The sequence below is a fragment of the Lampetra planeri genome, chromosome 18, assembly GCF_965212315.1.
Source record: "Lampetra planeri chromosome 18, kcLamPlan1.2.h2, whole genome shotgun sequence".
Classification (NCBI taxonomy): Eukaryota; Metazoa; Chordata; class Hyperoartia; order Petromyzontiformes; family Petromyzontidae; genus Lampetra; species Lampetra planeri.
Genome location: NC_136124.1, coordinates 9,984,219 through 10,003,260, shown reverse-complemented (window position 1 = coordinate 10,003,260; position 19,042 = coordinate 9,984,219). Strand labels below are relative to the sequence as shown.

At 46.6% G+C, this 19,042-nt stretch overlaps 1 protein-coding gene across 2 annotated transcripts in view; it reads right to left on the bottom strand.

Annotated features, from left to right (window-relative positions):
• LOC144723629 (neuroblast differentiation-associated protein AHNAK-like) overlaps positions 1–19,042 on the bottom strand; it is a 46,122-nt gene that overhangs the window by 13,618 nt on the left and 13,462 nt on the right. For both annotated transcript variants that reach the window (XM_078602509.1, XM_078602510.1), the window contains exons 2-5: positions 14,709–14,791; positions 3,200–3,560; positions 2,090–2,301; positions 1,608–1,712 (exon numbers count right to left, since the gene is read on the bottom strand). In XM_078602509.1, coding sequence (XP_078458635.1) covers positions 1,608–1,712; positions 2,090–2,301; positions 3,200–3,341 — 459 coding nt within the window. In that variant the 5' untranslated portion in view covers positions 3,342–3,560; positions 14,709–14,791. The remainder of the gene's footprint in view (positions 1–1,607; positions 1,713–2,089; positions 2,302–3,199; positions 3,561–14,708; positions 14,792–19,042) is intronic.

Here is a 19,042-nt window from a genome sequence, read left to right as displayed (position 1 = left end):
AGCGGCTAAGACAAGTGGGGCAATGTACTTATCTGGGAAACATTCTGACAGACGATGGCAGATACTCGAATGACATTAGAGCCATAATAGTCATGGAGAAAGCGGAATTGAGCAAGAGAAGAATACTATATCTATGGGACCTTTTGCCAGTATCAAAATTATGAAAACATAGGAATAGGCTTTCTCCTTTCTGGCATTAAAACAGGTCTTAAGATGTTTAAACACCAAATAGATACCTATTGCAAGGCACCAAGTCTGCATCAACCACACATACGTGTGGCAAAACATGCAAACAAAAATACTCTGATTATGTATGCATTGTCCTTTAAACTGATTGTCCTACACCATGGACAGCCCTATTTATGACATTGTCTCACGAGTGTTAGAATTCTGCTAACAAGACAAATGAAACCATTACACTTTTTATTTATTTTACCAGGTAAGGCCTACTGAGCTATAGAGCTCTTTTTCAGACGCGACCTGGCCACAAATGATAGCCGAACGAAGTGGCTTATCATGTGGAAATTTATAGTAGCCAAATACTCTTAACGCATCTTTCAAAATGTGGAGGGAAAAACTGGAGGGACCTGGAGAAAAATCCATGCGACCATAGGAAAAACATGCGAACTTCAAGTATACAGCAGGCGCCAGGGTTGGGATACAATCCATGACCCCCTGTATACCAGGCGAGGTAGTTACCACCGCGGCGACTTAGCAGAGAGTTGAAGAAGTGAGTGATGATGCTAGCATGTGGCGTGTAGTGTTGCATGCAGCAGAAACTGGGACTGGGAAAGAAAGACACTAGATGCCTGTACAATCTTGAAATGAGGGTTGTGGCATGGAACGCAGTAAATCATGTGGACGGAGATGAAGAGTAACGTGGAAGTTTCTAGAGAAACTTCATTAGGACAGAAATCTAATTAGAATTGGACACATTCTGGGAGCTAAAGTTTGACGAAGGAAGTATTGAAAACGATGGATATCAGAGAAAGAGGCCAAAAGGCAGAAACAAATAAATGGTATGAAGTAAAATGAAGAAGACAGCTCACGTTCAGACAAGGTGGGGAAGGAGTTTTATACTCTTAGTTCTTTCGGTAAAGTCACGTAGGTAAAAAATGAAATTAGAATTAATAAAAATAAAACAATAAAATCACGACGTTTCGGAGGCAACACAAGTCTCCGTCATCAGGTGGGACCGTCACAGCCAGATTTGCTGCATCAAGTGAGGGATGGATTCAAGATGCAAGCTCTTAAATACCAGTTAAGGGGGGAGGAGAGGGGGAGGAGCTTATCAGAATGTGGTAGCCAATGAATGGAACGTATCGGGAAGGGGGGCTAAAAGAGGGCACGGGGGTACTCGTGAGCGTGGACGTGTTTATGCGCAAGTCACTGTGGATGCACCTGATGACGGAGACTTGTGTTGCCTCCGAAACGTCGTGATTTTATTGTTTTATTTTTGTTAATTTGAATTTCATTTTTTACCTACGTGACTTTACCAAAAGAACTAAGAGTATGAATCCTTGCAGTCACGAAAGCTTCAAATCTAGAAGGAGTTTTAGCCAAAGACTTGCTATTTTGTAGAGGACTAAATAAGAATACATAGTCACCTCATACTGGTCTGTTGTAATATCCAGAGTCTCCGCAGAGGCAGAAAGCCGCGGCTTGATCTTCTTGTTGAAGATTCTTTTGTAGCACTGGTCAGTTGTTTCACTCTACATTCAGCACATAACACAGGGCACATTGGCAGAGATTGAAGGAAAGGCCAGCTCTGCCAACAATGGGTAGGTATTTCAATGTTTCCAACTAATATATCTATATATAGAATCATTCATGAGCGTAACTAAGTTTCTGTGGTCTCAATTTGTGGCCGTGAGCACTTTCCGAAGACTTTAGCTAAATTATTGCATTATTGTATGAAGGGAATAATAATGGGCTGGTGTCAAGGGGAAGATTTTGGCTTGGGCCTGTTACTTAAATGATATTAATTTTGCAGCATAATCTTTTCATGGTAAGTCACTTTTCCACGATTTGTGGGGGGTGGGGGGTCAATGTCTGCCCGCTCATTCGCACTTGCGTTCGTGATTCCTACCATGCCCAGGTTTGGACCTTGGAAGCTGTAGTCTGGGGACCGCAAGGTTGGCGTGTAGATGTCGGTGTCGTAGGGGTCGGCCAGCAGGCCGTCCACAGACCCTCGGCGCAGCCGCAGGCCCGTCTTGTACTTGTCTGACATCTGCAGGAGCCTCATGGCGTCCTCCCTCTTCATGTCCTTGAAGTAAATGGTCGCCGACACAATCTGGTCTCCTGCATGCACAAGGGAGAGAGGGAGGGCAATATCTTTGTTGATTTAATGTTGCCTGCACATTTTTTATCATGCTAATTGCTCTTAGTAGCCTGCTGCCTGGTGGACGATTTAAACGCTGAGCGCTGCACCCTAACGAACGCGACCCTGGTCTACGACAATCTCGCGTCAGTCTCCGCAGGCGCTTGAGTTTTATTTTTGTAGGACAGTCGGGAAGGCTCACTCCGAATGCCAGGACCTAGGAGCCTGTGGCCCAACCACGAGACTGAAATTGATGTTGGAGGGGGCGGGGCAAATTGGGGGGGAGGGGCCAGGGCCATCAGAGGGAGGGGCCAAAACTGACATGTGGAGGGTGGGGCCATCTGGGAATAAGCATTGACCCAGTTGGTTAGATTTAACCCTTGTTTGTAATATGTGTTTCCATCTATTCATAATAATAACAACAACATATATGTCAATCAATAAATAAGTCCTTGTACTTTCATTACAAGTTCAAATGACTGATGTCGATGGAGAGCGCCAAGGAGATGAGAACAATACAATTATATCTCGAAAAACACTGTGAGAACACAGATGTGCACTGATGCACAAAGGAACGCGCCTGCCTCTAAAGCAGAAACTCTTAGATATCTGATTTGAAAATAGTAAAATAAACATTCAAAGCCTGTGCCACAAAAATTGTGCCCGAATGATGAGCTTCAATTTACTGTTCCATGACTCTTGTTGGTGAGAAGTGACACAGAGAGAGAGAGAGGTGATGGCGCTCTCCATAAGCCAAGCACAAAACGCCCCCCCCCCACCCGCCACCCCCCTCCACCCCACCTTGCCATAGCGCCAGCAAAAAATGTCACTCTGGAAACAGCTGGCTTCTCGGTGGGACGTGGAACCTTCCCGGCTCACCTTCGTTGACTTGCAAGTGCTGCCGCAGAGAGTCCTTCTGCACATCCTTGATGAAGATGCCATCCTGTCCGCGGTCCTCGATAGAGAAGTCGTCGGATGTGAGCCCCTGGCTCTTGTCCAGGACCACGCTGTGTTCCTCCATGCTGGCTTCTTTTGACGGCAGGCGTACACGTTCCACGCCTCCTCGCCGTGAGCCTCTCTCAGTTCTCTCTTTGTCTTGTGTGCGTGTGTATTTCTGAAATGTTCAGTTGCGTGCCTTCAAACGTTTCACACCCGCCCACCTCTCGCGTATGGCCTGTTGTCGCTTGGTTTTCTCACGTCGCCGTTATTCAAACGGAGCTCATGGTTGACTGAAGTTTACCTGTTTGAAAGGAGACAATGACAACGATTAGTAGGGTGACATTTATTAAATCAGATGTGCGCACCTAATGCTGAAATACACATTCAAGTAATATTTTGTAACATCTAGCTTTCAAATATGGACATAGCCACTGTATGTATGTTGAACTTTTTTCGCACTGTACGTAGCCGACTGTGCTAATCGGAGGTGACGGCATTTATTATCGTACAGGTATTTTAAAGCGACGTGTAATTTTGTCTCTACGGTGAAACTATAAAAATAATTGGCGTCCACGTGGGGTTTGCTTTTCGCGGATCCTCAAATTTTTGACGCACAGCGGTAATAAACTTAAAATGTTGGCGGAAAATAAATTGCGGCGTTCGCAAAAATTCAGGAGCCAGTTGCTTCACGACTCCTGAGTGGCCAATCCCCAAAAACAAACGTGGATTATTGTATGGGGTACAATTGTTTTATTCACATACACTGTATATATAATATATGTATATGGTCATCACCACGATTGTGTGCTTTTCGAAAATAGTAGCCATGCTCTTCTACTAAACTATCGAATATTTTTTTATTTCACTCTGGTAAGGCCCACTCAGCTATTTAGCCCTCTTTCTGTAGCAACCTGGCTATCACAGATGATAGCTCAATAAAGTGCTGTCAGATGCGTTTCTGCAGCCATCTGCAACGCTCTCTTCCTTCCCCCATATTAGGAAGCCACTGGAGCTATGCACGATCAAATCTAGATTTAAAACTCATTTCTTTCGAACTGCTTTTCTGTGTTTAGTTTGTTGTCTCTCCCCCCGCACCTCTAATTATCAGGATTGGCTACGTATGGTGCAAAAAAAGTTCAACATACACATACGCATACAAGTGGCTTATGATGTGGAAATTTATAGCAGCCAAATACTCTAAGCGCATGTTTCTCAATGTGGAGGGAAATACCGGAGGACCCGGAGAAAAATCCACACGACCACGGTTTGAGAGAGACACGCAAACTCCAAACATAAAACAGGCGTCAAGGGTCGCAATCGAACCCGCGACCTCCTGCATACCAGGCGAGGCAGAAAACATCTCGCTAGTGCTTCTCGATGCAGGTGTGTGTCACCTGCGTGGCTCCCCCCCAGCTTTTATCCCCCCCCCCACCAGCTGGGCCAGTAACAGCAGGCTCAGGTGTAGGATAGAAGAGAGATCACTCCGAGAACCGAGTGTTTCAGAGGTCTCTCGGTTGAAAACATCAAAAGCCGCCCGTGCGAGCAAGCGGCATTGTTTTCGATAAAAAAAACTGCAAAACGAAAGGCTAACTATGTGCACTGGTCCGTGTACACGCCACACTTGTACACACGGCGGGGGGCTATCGTGCAATTCATTTAAAAAACACGCACGCACCGTTCTGTTGAGCACTTAAGGCTTCACCGTCCGTACATCTTCTGTTATCGACGATGCAGCCGACTGCGTGAGTACTTCTGTCAACTTGTACGCCACACTTATGGTAGTCAAGATATTTATTTTAATTAAAAAAAAAGTGTTTTTGGTGAAAATGCAAACGTAAATATTTAACCGCTTACATGAATATGTTGCACGCTGGGAGGAGCAGCAGAGGGCAGTGCAGCATACCAGCTATTGTTGGACAGTCCTGGTTGGTATGCTTTCACGTTTTTGCTCCCCCGCCCCTACCTTCAACCAACCCAACGTGGTGAAGTATACTGTTAGGTTTTTTCGGTAAAGTCACGTAGGTAAAAATAAAATAAAAATTAATTAAAGTAATAATAGAAATATAACAAAATAATAAATCACGACGTTTCGGAGGCAACACAAGTCTCCGTCTTCAGGTGGAACCGTCACAGCACAATTGCTGTATCAAGTAAAGAGAGAAGTCCCAAAAGACCCGACCTTATATATATACTGGTTAAGGGGGGGGGGGGGGGAGCCAGGGTGAAGTATGGTCTAAAAAAACCCCAGAACTCGCACGGCACGGAAAGGCCTGCAACCAGCGGTAGCGTGACGGAAATAGCTAAATACAGTCATACCCCGATTTACGTCTCCCGTCGTCACTTTATTATTAACACCGCTACCCGATGTGCGTCGCCTAAACCCCACGCTTACGTCGCTGACAGCATCGCCATCCGTCCTTTCTCGTTATCCACCGCCTCTCAGCCTTCGCCTCCACCACCTTCGCTGCAAATTGCTCTGATTTATGTCGTTTAGATATTTGTCGTCGCGCGTTTCAGGAACGGATCCCCGACGTAAACTAAATTTTAATTTTTATTTTGGCATGTAAGGCCCACTGAGCTATTAGCTCTTTTACAGAAGCGACCTGGCAACAATTCAGAAATTGTGGCTTATCGTGTGGAGATTCATAGCAGGAGCCAAATACTCTAAACGCACGTTGATTCTAAATATGTCGGGAAGCAACGAAGGACACGGAGAAAAATCCACGCGACCACGGGGAGAACATGCAAACTCCTAATATACAGCAGGCATTAGCACCGGGATCAAACCCACAACCTCATGTATACCAGGTGAGGTAGATAACATCCCGCCACCATAAAGATATGCATTTGAACACATGCTTACATCCCCATGCATATTCGTACGCATACAAATATCATTGTTGTTGCGTGGAATGTACATATGACTGCATGATCTTTCACCAGCTGAAATCATCTCAACTGGCAAAACCAGCTCCCTCTTGCAGAAATTCCTTTGCGAGGGGTGTGCGCGGCCACAAGGCTTTTTTGTCATAGATTCCATTCATATAATGCCATGAACCCACACACCCATGAGCAAACCCCCATGAAAATCCAGTTGGGTGAGACGATCCGGTGATCTTACAGTTGTCACGACCCAACCCCTTTATCGTGTGGCCGTATGAGCCACAGGCACTTTGGTGTGACTACTATTAATAATAACCACGAGGAATTTCTAATGTGCTCTAGAGCTCGGCGATGGTTGCTTTCGCGGGTTGTACCGCTCCACATATCTGGAGCTCCTTTACTTCAGGCTGAGAAAAACTACGGGAGGCCTAGGAACCAGGTTCAGATATCGCCCCAACACTGATGCTAGCCATGACTGGGAATCGAACTCGGGTAATTGGATACATAGCAAAAAATAAAGATCCCCCAATATTGTATAGCCTTTAACAGATTGTTGGAGCAAGTGCTGCGAGTGAGCACCTATTAAGTGCCAGATCAGCACACGAGGGGGTGGGTGGCTAACAGCACACCCCAGCCGCCTTCATGTCCGCAGTGCTGATGTTTACACACTGCACCGTGTACTCATTCACTGCTGAGACGATCTAGGTAAGGCCCAGGATCGGTTCAAATATCACGCGCCACTGATGACAACTTCCTGAACAGGCTCCCAGCGTGTGCATTGAAACTTCAAAAACGTGTCGGAGAGCTACACGAACAACTTAATTCATAAATGCGGCGGCGGTTTTTCCATGTGGCAGCGTCGCAGACGTTAATTATTTAGCGGAGTTTAGCACCTGCAAACCTTCGGTTCGTATTGCAGATTAGCTGGCGCAGAAGCCTCTCCGTGCTCATCTGACATGTGCCGGCACAATGGACCTTTTGTCGGGGTCAATGCCATTTTGCGCCTTTAAACATCATGGAGTGTCTTGTAAGCAAGCGGGCGAGTGGAGGTTTTTGTGTACATTTTTTAAATGTCACCTTTTGGTTCTCGCTTAATCGTTGCACCACGCCGTTTTATGGAAACAGCAACAACAAATAATGACCGTGAAGATGTGTGAAGTGTACCTTTTCAAAGAAAAGAGCGAGATAGATATTTTTGGAAGTAAATGTTCAATATTGTCGTGCCACTGGTTTTTCATCAGGGATCAGTTTTGTATTGTTTTGTTGATAATGTTTTCTGCGTGTTTTATTTGTTGAATTGAAGGTAATCTTACTTCCCTTTCAAATGTACTGGTAAATTAAGGAAACTGTTCCAATTCCCATAATTGATACGGAGCCCGGTTGTCCCTTGAGGGAGACTTTTAGTCCCAACTCCAGGAAAACTCGGCTTATTGCGGGATGATGTGGTGGACCCGATAAACTCCAACTAAAAACTACTTTCTTATTTACCAGGTATGGCCTACTGAGGTATAGAGCTCTTTTTCAGAAGCGACCTGGCCACAAACGATAGCTCACAATGAAGTGGCTTATCATCGTGTGGAAATAAATAGCAGCCAAATACTCCAAACGCCTGTTTTTAAATGTGGAGGGAAAAACCGGAGGACCTGGAGAAAAATCCACGCCATCACGGGGAGAGAGACACGCATAATCAAATATACAGGCGTCAGGGGTGGGTTCCAACCCATGACCGCCTGTCTACCAGGCGAGGTAGTTAACATCTCGCCACCACGGTGGGGTCGCTTCGGCACATGATTCTATCAGTGGCGGCTCGTGACATGTCCACTAGGTGGGACTGTTGTGAGTGACCGCTGAAAACATGGTGTTCTAATTCAGAAAAACCTCGTCACGTTATTGGCCTTCCCATGAAAGTGCTAAAACTGTCTTATCTACCAACGATGGGCATTCATAAACAACACGAAACAAAACAACAAAGCACTCAAATGCTGTCCCCATGACCCTCACGTCCACACGTCACAACCACTTTGACACTGCCAAAAGCCTAGGGCGTGTAGGCCGTCACCTGCCATATTTGTACAGTGCGACCTCGCGTCGTGACGTCGTCTCTCATCACAGCCACGGGCGCCTTTTCACCGCCCTGAATGGGTCTCAAACGGCGTGGCTACAACACGGGAAGCTCGTCGCAAGAAACGAAATGGACATCTCTCACTCGGATGCCTTCACAGCTCCCTTGAGACTGCCCCGAGGCACAAGTCAGACTGTGGTGCTGCAGCGGTTCATAATATGGCAATTCACTTTGAAAGAATATTTTTTTTTTTTAAACACAACAAAGATTTTATAGAAAAGTATTTTTCTTCTTGGTTCTTTCGGTAAAGTCACGTAGAAGGGAAATAATAAAATAATAAAAATAAAACATAATAAAATACAATTCTCGTCCGCAGGTGAATAACAGGTCTATCGGAAAGACAGCGTCTGAATGAACACCACCAAGCTTGTCAAGGCGCCCTTCCTCCTCTAACTCAGCTTAAATATACGCTGCCAAGCTTGGTGGTGTTCATTCAGATGCTGTCTTTCCGACAGACTTGTTCTTCACCTAAGGACGGCTGCTTGCGTTGTGGCCGAAACGTGTGAGAATTGTATTTTATTGTTTAATTTGCTTTATTTTATTATTTCCCTTCTACGTGACTTTACCGAAAGAACCAAGAAGATGAATCCCTGCAGTCACGAAAGCTTTAAATCGAAAAGTATTTTTTATTAGAAATGTTTTTTCTCATCTCCATCGGCTTGGTGGGGTGGCACCCCAACGGCCCAAGTGGACGTAGCGCGCCTGATCGCGATGCTATCAGCAAATGTACTGCATGTAAACACAGAAAGGCCTTCGTACTTCATGCTGTGTGTGTGCTAACCACTATTTCACCACTCCTCCTACGTCTTGCTCATGTAGACACAGGTGTAAAATGGTAATTGTGTTGTAAGGCGGGCCCTCACTGTGTGATTGAAACACATACACATTCTCACCCGAAGCCAAACACTCCAACACTGTCAGCGCAAAATGTTCTCAGAAACCCACCCTGGTCACAAATAGCATTTCTTAAGTGGCTCACGGCTGTGCATTCAGTGTTGTCTCAATAAACTGACCGTGACATTAAATGTATGCGTCACGTAAATGTGACCGGCGGTCGAGCAGATGAGCGTTTGGCTGCCCATTGCAGAGGTTCGCGGTTTGACCCTGGCAGTCGCCCGGGTTGAAACGACATGCAGGTCTATTAGACACATTCCTGCGGAGGGAGTTGGTAGGAACGTTGGGTTGCTTGGTCAATGGCCAGGGTCAACGGTGGCGTGGTGTATTCCGCAAATATGGTCGAATGTGAGGGTGGGCACAAGCCGGCGTGAGTAGGTTAAACGTTGAGTTTTATAAGGGCACTACGGGGTGACCAGCCCCTCCCCACCCAGCCCCACCCCTCCCACTCGGCCCCTCCCCACCCTCCCCTCCCCACCCAGCCCCTCCCCACCCTCCCCTCTCCACCCAGCCCCACCCCTCCCATTTTGGATGCACGACGGACGGATACAATAATCCCCTGTGGGCTGGTGTAACCAGGATGTTCCTACCAGTACCATAAGAATACAATACCATCCGCTTCACACTGGGTGGTAATATCCCGATAATTTATTCGACAACAGAGGAGAGGCCACGCGTGCTGGCAGCGCAGTCAAAGTTTGCCTATATCTGAAACATGGCCCCGCAAATTACCCATGGTGATTGGGCACACACAAAGCAATATTTGCTCCCTGCTGCGAAAGTTAGCAGGACCGTGCTGAAAAAAAAGTAGAATATATAAATGGTAGAATTTTTAATAGACGAAAAATTTGGAAGAGTGGTGGTGGAATGGTGCTTTGAAGTTTGGCGACCTAAGTGTGATGATGCCCTGTCGTAGCTGGCATCAGTGTTGAGTGATACAGTACTGGACCTGGATCATCCCATACCGTTGCCAACTCGCACTGACCAACGTGGTGAAGTATGCTCAAACAATCACTGCTGCTGACAGCGTGGGGAGGCCGTCGTTCAACAATACTGATAATTATAAAAATATCCCGGGATGCAATAAAATGAGTGTTTTGGCTTGTGCGAGGAAACCAGTGTATCGACAAAAATGTCCACATATGTGAGGCAGTGACGTGCGGTGAGGTCAATGGCTGGGGAGGCACTGGCTATTGTTAGAGCCAGATTCACACACTGAGGGGGGCGTGTCCTCACTGAGGGGGCGTGTCCTCACTGAGGGAGCGTGGTCTCACTGAGGGGGCGTGTCCTCACTGAGGGGGGCGTGTTAGACACGTCCCCCCCAGTGAGGCAGATGTGATAGCTGCCTCCCCTGGTGCTTTTTCATTGCAGTTTCATGACGAGACCAGCGAGCCCAAATATCTTTATACACATACGTGAGATAAGTTACCTGGAGTATGGAAGGCGAGGACATGTAATGATGGGGTCTACAAACATTACATTGGTGACATACTGAGATAGTAACAGGCACGCGCTTATTGCCCGCGCTCCATCCGGTTACTGAGGGGTTGCGCAATCAGAGGGGAGGCTGAGCTCGCCGCTGCCTCACCTCTCGTCTCTTCCTGTATTTGCAGCGGAGCTCCGCAAATTTGGCGATTTTGACTATAAAAATTATTGGAATCGTACAGAAATTACATTTATAACACAGATCAGTGGAAAAATCTTAATATTTATTTCATTTGATTATTATTTTTTTACTTTTCGTAACAGCTATTTTCATTGGAGTATGGCAGGTGAGGCTCTGCCTCCCCTGCCCCCACCTGACCGCACGTCCCTGGTGTGAGGATAACACTCAAGCGTCCCTCACAGATGGATACAATGTTTTTTTTCTGCTTCATTGCCATCGTCTGGCTACGTTGCAGCTCTGGGGCTTCGGGAGTTCTGCAAATGTGTCCGATCTCCCAACCCTTCCGTCTCCGCCCAAAAATGCAACGTCGCCTTCTCGCGACTGACCCCCACGTGCGAGGTGGGGGGACACACACGTGAGAGGTTCTCTCAATAGCAGCAGCAGCAGCAACAACAACAAAACGAACAAAAGAAAAATGCCCGCGGCTTCAAGATGTCGCACATCCTCATCAAAGGAGTTCGCATTTGCTGATGGGATGCCGCCCATCCCACGGCCGCGCAGCAAAATGAAAACGTTTTAAATTTTAAATGTTTGGAAAAAAAGCGATGTACGCAATTGCATGGCAAATTCATGAGCCGCGGCCTGTGTTGGTTATTTATTTAAATTGTTTACCTTTTTTCGGCTTCACGAGCACGGATGCAGCGTGGTAAGGTCGTGTGCGATAACGGGCGTGTGACAAAAGCCGACCAAGGGATCATTTGAAAAAAATATAGAGTTCCAATCGGGGTTGGAATACACGAGTGTAAAATGTAAGCAATGTAAACCAGTTTGTTTCACAATAGAAAAATGAATACTTGTTATGGAAGACATCTGGCCAGCGTGTAAGAGTAGGCCAAATAGCCTTTAGGGGGGGCGAGGGGTCTCCGTAGCTGCTACGTCGAGTGGAGAACCTTCCTGTCAACAGTGGCGTGAAGTAGAAATTGCAGGACTGCCAATGTACCCCTTGTTTGGGCTACTATACGTGTCACAAATCACCGCCCACCACCCCTCACAATTCAAGGAATGAATGCAATTCAAGAATGCGATTATTTTCCAAAACAGATAAAGTACTTTTTCTTTTTTTACATTCTGGTGACTATAACGGCCTCTAGTGGCTGCAGGGGCCATGCGAACTCGTCACGTATGACGGAGTTCTTCACTTTCGCCGATAAGGCATCATCAGTGTGAGGGCCGCAGCACATTTGTAACGATTGGGGGTTTGACAGCGCGATGATGATGGGAGGTGTTGTCACGTGTTGTTGTTGTGTTTTGTGGGGGGCTGCGCGTCAGGGGCCGCCAGTATCAAAAGAACAACACCGATCTTTGCACACGCGATTTCATACCTGTCCCGTGAGCTTGAGAATAAAAAATTAACCCGTAAAAACAAAGTTTTTCACTATAAATCCTTTATATGTGTGGCGGCTAGAGTCCTCTCGTCCTCTGGCTTGAGATGGCTGCCACCTATGGGTCAGATGATTGCCTGCCACCATTAAGCAATTGGTAATTAAATATAATTTATTTTTTCCTAAGAAGTGTAAAATTTTGGAAAAAAAATTTCACGAAAATAAATTGTCACGCACAACGAGTCTGTGTGCAAAATGTCAGCTCGATTGGATCACGGGAAGTGGGTTAAAAAACGACCGAAAAATTTGCACGGTCGTAAGTGCGCAAGCAAGCAAGCAAGTGAACTTAATATAAAGGATTTAAAAATTCATCGTGAATCATTCTGTCCCGACTAGTTATCACAGTCATGGTGTATAGGTACGTCAGAATGTATGGTAATGGTAAATGCACAGCCTTGCAATTCCCAACGCCGCTGCTCGTGTAAGGGCCTCCACTCGAGGGAGTTATCGATAGCCTCCACTTGAGCGCACGTTGGCCTACTCTTCCATACTGGTCATAAGTCTTGGCAGTGGTGGGAGTACCCACATTTTACCCCACCACACACGACCTGCCGATACAGCTGCGGTGTGCCCATTTCAACTACTGATACTGCTGACAGGACAGACGCAAGGACGTAATTCGCCAATCATATAGATTATAGAGAGGGTGCTTCAAATGAAAGAATAGCCTAAAATTAGGCCAAGGTGGGCTATTCAAAGCCTTTTGTCAGCAATGTTTGCATGTAACTTGCAACATTGTTCCAAATTAGATGTCCGAGCGCGTGTCCACATTCACGTCGTTGGGAAATAGACGTGTAGCAATAATAACTTGCCCATCCATCTCGGTGATTCACATTTGAACCATTTCGTCGTTCAGCGAAGTAAATAGCGACGCGCTCAGTTGTGCGTTTGGTTTGAGAGCCACCGATGAGCACGGTTGGCTATGTACGGTGCGAAAGAAGTTCAATGTGCACACGTACACGACAACGCTTTAAACCATAGAACGCGTTGGATGCGTTTGATGTATATTGTCGAAGCAAGTAAAAAGTTCCATTGTGCACGAGATTTAATGCGTTTATTCGATCTGTCCGCCGATGTCGCCTTGCCTGTATGGCAGCGCTGGTGACAGTGGCCTCGTACGTTTGTCAAAATGAGGCTTCTGCTGCGTTTCGTCGTTTTTCAGTTGCATATTAAATGACTCCATTTTGTTTTTGGCCCAAAAAAATGTTCGTCCAATTTTCCTGCGAAAATCCATTTTCAGAAATGTAATTAAATGATACGATGCAATTTCTTTGTAACATGTTGAATTAGTAATTAGGGAATACTCTAATAGGTCTTACATGACGTTCTCATTTACAGTTTGTCACGATTCTATTTGTATTTTTAACGATTGCTATTGGCCAGTAGCTGATGGGTTATTATTATTTTCATGCGCACATAGCCAGTTGCAATGCAGTACACTGCACTGCAATGCACACCCAGCGACCCGAGTTCAATCTCCTAGTCACCGCCACACCAGTGGTGAATACCTGAACCCCGTCCTGGGCCTCCCCGTAGTTGACTTAAACGAGTGCCTGTTGCAGTGTGTGTCAACACCAGCACTCTGAGCAAGACAAAGGTGGCTCGGATGTGGTGCTGGCCACACCGCACCCACCCCCTCGGATACCGTGCCGGTAAAAATAGGTGCTATTGAGCAGCACTTGCCTCCTATCAGTCTATGGAGGCTATACGGGAGATCTTTGTCTTTTTTTGTTTTTGCACGTGCATGTATGCAATGAGGGACTGGCACTGACGGCTTCACGTGTTATCATCCCACTTACATTTTTGGCCATGCATATCAATAATGGTGGCTGGCGTTTATAATGATAACAATATCCTGACAGGGTACAACAATGGCAATTGACTGTCGCTGTGGGTGTGGTGGTGGCCAGCGGCTGTAACCCAGTTGTTTGGGGTGGCGTTGGTCGAAGTGAGATGAGATTATGCGCCAAAAGCCACCCGCCAAGTTGGAGAGATGTTAACTACCACACCCGGTACAATGAGGAGCTCGTGGGTTCGATGCCGACATTGACGCCTGTATAATTTAGAGTTTGCACGTCTTTCTCAACGTGGTCACGTGGACTTTTTTCTCCCCCGGGTTATTTCCCTCCACATTTAAAATGAACGTGCGCTCAGAGTGTTTGGCAGCTGTAAATGTTTTAAACCACTTCAGTGAGCTATCATTTGTGGCCAGGTCGCTTATTGAACAAGGGTAAAGAAGTGTCTACAAGAGGCAGTTGTAGATAGCTCTGTGAACCATGGCTTATATGGGCAGCATTTTTAATCCGATGGGTCAATAGTTATTCTGCGATGAAATGCTGGGATTGGTTTGGCATCGGTGCAAGAGCAGTGCACGGCAGAGGTCGAAGGCCGAGTTGAACGGATGAATTGCCGAACATTGTGCGTCTCTTCAATAACAAGATATGAACAACACAAAGGGGAGGTGGAGCTTGTGGGGCATCCCCAGCGTACATTCACACTGACCGTGCAGCAGAGAGGATTCCAAGACTCTGAATTCAAGGGTTCCCGGACGCCATAGCCTTCTCTGACGATCTCCCGGCACAATTCTGGTGGGAGAGACACATTGAGTTGTTATTACCGGGACAGCCCATCGTGCAACTGTGCTGGGGTGGAGGAGGATGCTGCCCACATGATGGATTGGTGCTGTTTCCTTGCTGGTCATATCTATGGGTCTCTATGTGAGTCTGTGGGCCTCCATGTGAGTCTGTGGGTATCTACGTGAGTCTCTGTGTGAGTCTGTGGGTCTCTATGTGAGTATGTGAGTCTACATGTGAGTCTGTGGGTCTCTGTGTAAGTCTGTGGGTCTCCATGTAAGTCTGTGGGTCTCTATGTGAGTATGTGGGTCTACATGTGAGTCTGTGAGTCTCTGTGTAAGTCTGTGGGTATCCATGTAAGTCTGTGGGTCTCTATGTGAGTATGTGAGTCTACATGTGAGTATGTGGGTCTCTGTGTAAGTCTGTGGGTCTCCATGTAAGTCTGTGGGTCTCTATGTGAGTATGTGGGTCTACATGTGAGTATGTGGGTCTACATGTGAGTCTGTGAGTCTCTGTGTAAGTCTGTGGGTCTCCATGTAAGTCTGTGGGTCTCTATGTGAGTATGTGGGTCTACATGTGAGTCTGTGAGTCTCTGTGTAAGTCTGTGGGTCTCCACGTGAGTCTGTGAGTCTCTGTATAAGTCTGTGAGTCTCCATGTAAGTCTGTGGATCTCCATGTGAGTCTGTAGGTCTCGGTGATGCGATGGAGGACGCTACGTACATGCTGGATGGCTACTCCAGCATGTACACAAGCTGAGCACTGCTCTATCCACTGCTAGCTGAATTCTGCCTTCTAAACCCGAACACTGCTGACCCAGATGTCAATGAATGGCTTATGACATTTGACTGTGTTTCTGTATTTTGGACCTGCATCTTGTTTGCCTTACTCACATGCCACCGCCGTACATGTATTCTCTACTGAAATGCCATGGAATGCGGCATCACATCAATGCAGGGCGCATAGTTGTCGAATCTCTCGTGATCTCATGCGACACACATTACCTGCTAAAACTTAACTTTATTCTAACTGGGAGGAGGGTACACCCATCCACCCAGTGCAGATTATAGTACATGGTGTGCCAAGTTGCGCTGGTATGTGCAATTCATCTGCTGGTATGTATACCAAGATATAATTGCCGAGAGACGCCTACCCATTGCCATTCTGTGTTAGTTCTTTTTCCAAACCCAAAGCGCGCATACAGCCAGCAAGCGATGATCTAACCGCGCGCGAATTATAATGATAATTCAAGTACGGTAAGAATAACATTGTTGTTGTTATACTGAAATGGGATCTGTCATAGAGGACGACACTGTCTATTCTAGTGCAGCGTAGAAAATATTGATATTGAGCACTTGTAAAAAAATATATAATGACGATTCACACGCACACACGAGCATCTGTGCACACACACACACACACGGGGGTCACATTGCACCCACACACACGCACGCACGCGATATACACTACGGATGATCACATATTAATGCATAAAACCAAAACAAACCGAGAAAAAACGACGGTGTTATTATGTTATGAAGAATGTAAATGTGGCCACATCTGAGTACGCTGCAGGTGACCTTAAACCATGAGAACATAGCCAAGTCGTGAGGGGTCAGAGGAGGTCAGGCACCAAAGTATGAAGAGGGAAGAGGGGTGGGGAACAGGGCAGGGGAGTGCCCCATGCCATTGCGTGCGCCAGGACCCATGCCCACCCACACTAACACCGCCGAGCTTAAACAAATCTACTCAGGGTCATTTTAAAGAGCGTTGCCACTCCGTGACCCGATGTTGTGTTTGGTGACTGTGCGATCGCAGTTGAGAGTGAAATAAATGGACACCGCATTCGACCGACAGCCAGGATCGTTCAGTCGGTTGTGCAGTGCCGCAGAGTTGTCAGGCATGCGCCGATGTATCGATTCATCGGTTCACATTTGTTATCACCCTCGTGATACTTGCATCGAATTGTGCGTACAAACATTTATTCGGGGTCATGATTCTTATAAACAGTTAATTAAAAAAAAATTGCAAACATTGCGGTGGATATTAGTGCCTCTAGCTGACGCAACAATTTGCACGGACTCATCATACTCATGCTAAAGTAGAGGAAACGAAAACAGTTTTGCTGACTGGAATCCTGTCTGGATTCCTGGCTAGCGAGTGGCCATTCGCGTGTGCGTGGTGTTGATGTCACCCGCATCCCACACAGTTGAGCCGGGTTCATGCACGGTGATGATGTCAAGCCCCCTAAGGACACGCTATCACACTATTGAATAATACTACATCATACTATATTATCGAAAAACTTGTTCTGGCTGGCTGGAGGGACGGAGGGATGGACGGTCATGTCCAGAGGATGTCGGTGGGCTGTTAGTTGTTGTTCGCGTGCACCACGAACAGCAGAATCGCTTTTGTCTGACGAATCCATCGGATCTTATTTTAATTCATTTCGCACCTTTGCCAACAGGGAGCTGAACGAAGAATCAGCTATTTGTGCAGCAGAATAGTGTGATGAGATGAGTTGAGTTGATGAGAAGGATGGTGATGCACGATGAACATGATGACGGTGCGTGAAATGAACAATGATGCAAAGTGACAGTGGCTGGTGAATGATGAATGAGGGACGTTTGCAGGAGGGACAGAGTTAGTGATGGGGAAGGGAAAGGATTTGAGAAGTTTTGCTGCAAACAACGAGGGAAAATAACAAAATCGCTTTCACCGGACAAATCCACGCGTCTCTACACCCGCCGATAGAAATGGGACATTAATGGACGGAGTGTTCTTAAAATAAGACATTTCTCCCTTCTTTAACTTACTTAAGTTTACTAATAGGGGTTTTCCCCTTTTTTTCTGGCAACAAAATTGACACCTTTTGCAAGGAATCATGCTTACATTAACCACAATACTTGCAGTCAAATGCAGTTTTTTGTTTGCATTTGACTGCAAGTAGTGTGGTTAATGTAAGCATGATTCCTTGCAAAAGGTGTCAATTTTGTTGCCAGAAAAAAAAGGGGAAAAACCCTATTAGTATATTTTGGTACTGGCAAAAGAGGTCCCATGATGTTACTTAAGTTTGCAGGAGGCAAACTGGGTCAGAGGAGGACATCCCCTTCCCCGTGATCCCAACTCACACAATGGCACAATGGCTCTCTTTCCATTCAAAGTGTAACGTCTCATTACGCCCTGTGTCTCTGGCCCCTTTGCCTCGACTCAACGGATTATGACCGCCCGTCTATTATGCTCCTTGTAGGTACACGCAGGTTATTTTAGCCCTCAATTATTTTAATTGCCCCAGTCGGGGCTCTCACAATGGCACCGAGAGAGACATGTCACGAAGCGCCTGCCACCCTCCGCGCTTTTTTTTTGTGCGATGCCACCTTTGCACCCCCCCCCTCTTTCTCTCGCCTACGATCTGTCATCGCCGTTAGTCACCCCCAACCCTCCACCTCCTATTCCCGTGCCCTCGATTGCTTTTCACGCAGCTTGCCTTGTGGCGTCGCTACCAGGTGGCGTGCAGGTGTGGCAACCGCTCCGGGGCCCACAGGCCAGAGGGGCCAACGAGATGCCGAGATACGAGGTGGGGGGGGGGAATCGGGACAGGCGGCCCAATTTAATTCCTTGCGCAAGAGCCCCATGCCAAACGCTCAACGCCACTGAACTTGATCTAAGCTACCCAGGACATTTGACTAAGAGGGTTGTCACTCTGTGAACTAACATTGCGTTTTGCTGATGAGTTTGAGCGTAAACAAATGTGAGACCAACAGTCGGTTGTGCGGCTGCCTCGGTATTGTTACGTTGTCGGTTCGCGTCAAGGTCAAGGGTTAAGCGAATCCGATCGTCTCCTTGGGTTGGTGCGTTGGGTACCGTTTCGTGAGTGCACTGAAATGCGACAGCAGCAGTGGGTCGTTGTGTTTGGGGCGCATTGTTCTCTGCCATAGGAATTCTAGAATTGTCATCAATCGGGCTGAGCAGCAATGGGACACTGCTGAACACGGACCTTAGCAGGGGAAACACTTTAGCGTTGGATTTATATTCCAACTGATCGGGCCATGCCATACATACAATACCCTGCCCTGAAGATGGAATGTGCGCGTTAAATGTAATTTGCTTGAGACCCTGCGCCTCCATTTTGGCTTAAACAAAAACCACCTGGGAATGAAAGAACGCTCGTAGCAGAATTATTTTTTTCGAAGAATTTTTCATTTTTAATTTCCTTGCTCGTGTACCCATCTCAGATGGCGAATATTTATATAAGTGCAGGCAGCC